A 6,529-nucleotide genomic window follows, 5' to 3' on the forward strand; every position below is an offset into this window, starting at 1 on the left:
CACCCAGTCAGGCAGCCAATCCGTCAAAGAGTACAGGCTGAACAGCGTAATGAAAGGCGACAATTCAGGCGGTGCAGAAAACAAGGGCTTGACGGAGGTCTGTTTGAAGTTGAGATCATTGATCGCCTCGGACAAGGTTTCGGTGCCCCGCCAAGCCACATAGATTTCTCGGCGTCCGGTTTGTTTGGCGTAATCGTCAGAGGAGACAGCGATGTAGCCTTGGAAGTTGGCGCCGGGCTTGACGAGCCACAGCAGTCCCTCCGGCTTTGCAGTGGCGTACAGAAAGTCGACCACTTTGTAGTCGGAAGGGGAGGGGAAGTGGGTTTTGGTGAGGAGGTCTTCCTTGCTGTAGAGGCAAGAGCCGTAGTCTTTGGAATTTGTGTCTTTGTTGAAGGCATCATAGGTTACCTGTAGCAAATAGAAAAACTTCGCATATTGTAATATATGGAAATTACGAATTTCTTTTTAGAAAGTATACGATCATTATAACTACCTCTAGAATTAGGAGAGTGTTTAAGCTAAATTGTGTATTCTACATGTAATCTATATTAAGAATGCTGCAAGGATATGTTAGTAGATTGTCACATGTCTTTTACTACTTTTAGGGGCTGTTTGGTTCGTTTCCTTGATATAGAGAAATGCAATTCCATGTAAAGAAGCACAAGTTTTGAGTTTTCCAAACTTTTTCAAGAAATAGATTGTTTTGCTTTGGTTCGCACATAAAAAATAGTGAGAAACCAATGTATTTATTTTTCTTGTGTTTGGTTCGCATAGAAAAAAAAGAAAAACTTTTGTAAAGATAGAAAAAAAAGAAAAACTTTTGTAAACAAAGCAGAGAAGGAAAAAAAATCTGACGTGGCAGAGTTTTTATCAATTTCACTTGGTTGAGGAAGAAAATCGGAGAGGGAAAAAAATCTTAGTTGGCGGCGATTTCAGCAGAGTTTTCCCTCTTCTATTCGAGCGAACCAAAGCGGCACAAAGAAATGGACGGAAACAAAAAAGCTGACGTGGATGGCTAAAAATCTGACGTGGAGGAGTTTTCTGAGTTTTCCACCCCTTATAATAGCGAACCAAACAGCCCCTTAGTTCGAACTATGAATTGTTTAATGAATGTTTATGGAAGATTGTGATTTCTTCTAAATATAACACATACCATATCCTCGAGAATTTTAGGCACTCTTATTTTGCGCTGAAGAAGAAAAATTACAATTAAGCATTAAAAAAATCAGTGGTTTCAAATAAAGTACTATCTAGTTACCTCGGCCATGTCACCCCAAAGGAGGAGCCACTTTCGGAGGAAGAAGTTCAGCGGGTCCAACAGGCCGGCCCACTTGTTGGATCCGAGGAGCTCGGCCCATTCTGGCTCCCTAACGATGATGCTGTTCGTGGTGGCGGTCCTGGCGGAGGACTTTGCTTTGGCCTTAGCGGGTGATGTTTCAACAGCTAAAGTAGGCGCCATTGCTAAATCTAGTGATTAAGCAAGATTTCTCTCTAGTATTATATGATATATTATGCTAACAGGCGAAATGAAGTTCGATGCTCTTAGTTGAGGATATGAGGTCAGCTTTTATACAAGTTCATGCATGACCAACGTCATTAAAAATATACAATACTTTTCATGCATGCATGACCTAGTCAATGAATATATATTTTTTAGTGGCGACCTAGAGTCAATAAATATATTTTTTAAGTGACGACCTAAGTCTTTAAATAAGGATTTTTATAAATTCACTTGATGAGTAATCATTCCCATAATAATTGGAGCTTGAAAGCTTACTAATTTTGGTATCAGATTACTAATGTAAGAAATGTCCAATCATAAGGCATGTTCGGGAACTTTGACTTATAACCTACTTTGTTTATAATCCACAAATATTACAAGTTAGGTGGATTATAATCCAAAGTGTTTGATAAAAAAATATATTATAAGCCGCTTTCAATAGGATAGTGTTTGGCAAATGGACGGATTATAATCAATCTTTATTATCAAAATGATCAGATTGAACGTGACTCTAAATTCAAACTTTGAATAAATTTTAAAATTATCTTAAATGTTGTGGAGTAAACTTGACATTTACTTGGTCAAACTATATAGTTTATAAAGCCACCAAAAAATAAGTCGGGTTAGAAGAGCTTATTTTTTGGACTTATAATCCAAAATAAATCCGTTGCCAAATATGTTGCAGTGGCTTATAAGCCATTTTGACTAATTTCCAAACATGTCTGAGTACGTCAATGAAACTTTCATGTATATTGTTTTCTATAGGTTTGTAACATCCAAAGTCGATAGTCGTTATGAAGAGTCATCCAAACTCGAAGTGGAAATATTACAAGTGTTTTCTTTTCTTTCTTTTCCACAAATCATCATGAAGATAAATTAAATCAAGTATAAGCTAAGCAATGACATTATAAAAAAACAAGAGTGAACATGAGAAATCGTACTTGCTGTTCTCTTATCCGTTCCACGAGTTAAATTTTTTGACAACCATCCTATAAGGTCAAGTTAACAGTAAATCTCGAAAAAATAACAAGCTCAATGGTGAAAATTTAGAGAAGGCGATTCGGAAGGCGATTCGAAGAAACGGCATCTCGTGCCGTGAAGCGACGTATAGTCACTTTCAAAACATGTAACATCACCATTACTCCCTTCCTTTCGCCCTACCACCCACAGCTCCACCAGAAAAAGCACTTCAACTGCCTCCCCAGCCAGTTAGTAAACCCTTCTCCGCCTTCCTCCCCATCCTCTCTCTTCCAAATTCATCCCCTCCACCACTTTTCTCCTCCTTTGCTGATCTTTTTAAGGGGAATACCCCTAACCCCCCTCCATCTCAACCCATCCCTACTAGCCAAAAAGGTATTCTCCCTACTCCTAACTCCGGCTGGATTCAAGTTGTCAACAAGAAAAAACAAAGATGATCCCGCCTCCTTTCCGTCCGCAAGAACCATCTCCCCTCTTCCATACCTAAAAGGTGTTTTCTTTGCGGTGACAAAACCACACATGGCCAGATCCTACAACATTAGCAACTTCAAATGCTTTGCATGCAACTGCATAGGACACACTTCCGTTTGTTGTCCTAACAAAAGGAACCCCCTTCTTCCCTCCATCATCCCTCCACCTTCAGAACCCCTTCATCGATCTCCCGGATTCGGTGTTAGACAACATGGACTCCTTCTCACGCTTTGCCTTTTTCACTCTCCTAGTTGGTTAACCCTTATTCGAGGACCTCATTGCCAACTTAGAATATCACCTGAAAGTGGACAGATGAATCTACGACATCAGGCCCACATCCTCCAAGTCATATTTTATCTAGTTCCCCAATGAGGAAACTCTAGATCTGGCGTGCTCTAAGGACTTCTTTAACATGGGCACCTTTGGAGGAGTCTTCGTCCCTTGGACTGAGAAGATAAAGTTAAAGCCCCTTCCAAAGTTTATTTTATGTCCAGGTTGAGATTTCAAACCTCCCCCCCCTCCACTTGTGGGACATGGAGTTTCTGATGCAACTTCTTGGAGACATCGAGGATGTAGTTACGACATCTGATGACATTATTCTTAAGAAGAGAGCTAAGGAATGCAAGGTGATACTTGGCATCCGAGATGCTTTAGAGATCCCTCGTTCGGTTATCTTTCATTATCCCTCGCCTGATGGTGAGCATCTCATGGAGGGCAATATACAACTTAAAGTGGTTGGAAAACCACTTACGGAGAGAAAAGGGAAGTGCCCGGAATACTTTAAGAATTTTGTCTGTAAAGAAGGTGTGTCCTCTACCTCTTCTGACGAAGTCCCCCCAGTCATCTCAAATACAACTATCTCCAAGCAACAACCCCCAATGGCTCCTTCCCCAGGCGTTGGCGGATCATCTATTCCCCCAAACCTTAAGGGCAAGAAAGTTATCTCTAAAGTAGCGAGAAAGTCCAATGTCTCCAAATCTCATTCAGAGGCACCATCTCCATTCCTAGCTGTTCATCGTTCGGTTTCAAAAGATCTTATAGAAGTTGTTTTCAAGGGGGTCCCCATCCACATCGTCACAAACTCGTAGGCTCTCCTCTACCTCTTTCCCCGCCTTATCGGGAGGTCCATCGCCTACTAGGAACCCGAGCCAGCAGACTTTAATCATCCCACAGATCATTAACAGCTCCTCTTATACTATGGATGTGGCATCCTGCTACGATCCCCCTGTATGTTGTCTAAAAATTACTACAGATAGTTAATCCCCATCAAACACCGATGATGAAAGTTATAATTTAACAACTTCCAAAAGATTACAATTTGAAGACTTTCACATAGATCGATGAAGGTTATAATCTGACGACCTTCGTAATAACTGATGAAAGCTCTAATCAACAGTCTTCACAATCAACATCGGGAGTTACAATCTGACGACTCTCATATTTTCAAGGAGCCAAGATGAGGATTACAAGATGATGATTTTTGCAACGTTCTAGCAAAAGAGACTATAAGTTGATGGTCTCTTCAAATCAAAATGCAGATATCTCTCAAACCGTAAGGAATTTGGTGAAACGGACAGGAGCAAACTGAACCCTATAAGGTTGGTTTGGTTGGTTCCGTCTTGTTGAGGTAGTTGATTTATATATATAATTCGTCCGATTTCGACTTATGGTTTAAAAGTTATGACATGTTCTTCGCGACAAGTTATGTTCTGAAGTCCGTCTACAAAACTGGGCTTCTCCTGAACATTGGACTTAGCCTGAAGCTCGCCAAGCTTGCATGTGTCTCGCCTTTGCATTCCAGAGTCAAAACATAGGGCTCATGCCTATGTTCCAGAGTAAAAACGCAGAGGTTATGCTCGTGTTCTAGATTCAAAACGCAGAGGTCATGCCCGCGTTCCAGATTCAAAACGCAGAGGTCATGCTCATGTTCCAAAGTCAAAACACAGGGATCATGCCCGCATTCCAGATTTAAAACGCAGGGTTTGTAGACGTGTTTCAGACTCAAAACGTATGGCTCACTATTACGTTCCCCGTTTAAAAAGCAGTGCCCGCATTCCAGAGGTTATGCTTGAATGTAAAAGCCGAATGCCAAAATGCAAGAATTCGGTTCTCTTGAATGCCTAGAATTATGATTGCCAAAAGCCTCTTTTTCTATAGCCATTCATGGTTTTTTATAGAAGGAGATGGCCAAAAGTCCCTTCTTCTGAAGACTGGATATTAGATTTTGCTATGGCGGTGCACGCTTGTAGCAGATTAGATTATTTTGATTTGTTTTAGGAAAAGATTGACTAGGTAATCATACGAGATGACTCAGTTTGTCAAGTCTTAGGCTTTGGAATGGTGAGAATCAAAATATTTGATGGTTTCATCCATACTTTGGGTGGTGTGGTGTATGTCCCAAAGATGCAAAAGAATCTGATATCCTTGAGCTTGTTAGAATCCAAACGGTATGGCTATTCATCCCAAGGGGAAGTCTTGAAAATCACATGAGGTAAGAAGGTACTGATCAAGGGAAAGAAGCATGGGGGATTATATTGTCTGAGAGGAAATACTATAATCCGGATAGGTGATCTGGAGTGATGTGCACAGGTTGGAAAAGTTTCTCAGGATGCCTTAGGTGTTGAGGTAGTTTCATGTTCCCATGGTTCAAATGATGGTTATGGATAAATCCTATTGTTGGAGTGGTCGTGTCGAGTGCTTTTTCAAAAGTCAATTGATGAAGATTGACTTGTTCAAGTTACACATGTTGATTGGCTAATATATTAAATTAGGATAAGACAATACCTCTTACGTGATTCGGGTTGTGTGTAGCTGGTGCTTCTTGGTGGCCAATGGTATTCTCTTTATGGTTTAACAAAGAGATGGATTTGTCTATTTGTGGTCCAGTAACCAAATGTTTGTTGTGATCTCTATAGTTGCAAGGTGAATGTGCTAGTTATCTCCTCAGCATCGGGTCGGAGGAGAAGATTGTTGATGGTTCATCCCTCTTGAAGGCTTAGCGAGCACGTATTGAGAAGCTTGTAGAGAAAGTTAGCTTCGGAGAGCAAGCCTCACGAGCTATTTAAAGGGAGTTGTGAGCCTTGGGAGAGACACGCAATGAGAGGTAAAAAAAGTATAGATAAGTATTTATGAGAGTGTTCTTTGGATACTTTGAGAGTGGGCGTATTAAGGGTTAAAAGTCTAGGTCAGTGAATGATTTAATTGTAATTTTATTGTATTATCTGAAAGAAGTAAATAATGAATAGCTCTCGGTTGTGGTTGTAGGCTGTTTTGATGAACCACATAAATCTCTTATGTTGACTTGCATCTAGGTGTGTCCAAAAGGCCTGTCGGCCCGGCCCGGGGTTAGCTCGGAAATTCGGGCCAGAACCGGGTCCGGGCAGGCTCGTCGGCACCCGAGCCCGGTCCAGAATAGTTAATTAGGCTGTTTTGATGAACCACATAAATCTCTTATGTTGACTTGCATCTAGGTGTGTCCAAAAGGCCTGTCGGCCCGGCCCGGGGTTAGCTCGGAAATTCGGGCCAGAACCGGGTCCGGGCAGGCTCGTCGGCACCCGAGCCCGGTCCAGAATAGTTAAT

At 41.3% G+C, this 6,529-nt stretch overlaps 1 protein-coding gene across 1 annotated transcript in view; it reads right to left on the reverse strand.

Moving 5' to 3' along the window:
• Nucleotides 1-1,520, reverse strand: part of LOC109820803 (phospholipase A1-II 5-like) — a 2,426-nt gene extending 906 nt beyond the window's left edge. The window contains exons 1-2 of the mRNA XM_020387000.1: nucleotides 1,259-1,520; nucleotides 4-408 (exon numbers count right to left, since the gene is read on the reverse strand). Of these exons, the coding sequence (XP_020242589.1) occupies nucleotides 4-408; nucleotides 1,259-1,459 (606 nt within the window). The 5' untranslated portion in view covers nucleotides 1,460-1,520. The remainder of the gene's footprint in view (nucleotides 1-3; nucleotides 409-1,258) is intronic.

Source organism: Asparagus officinalis, chromosome 8, assembly GCF_001876935.1.
Source record: "Asparagus officinalis chromosome 8, Aspof.V1, whole genome shotgun sequence".
NCBI lineage: Eukaryota > Viridiplantae > Streptophyta > Magnoliopsida > Asparagales > Asparagaceae > Asparagus > Asparagus officinalis.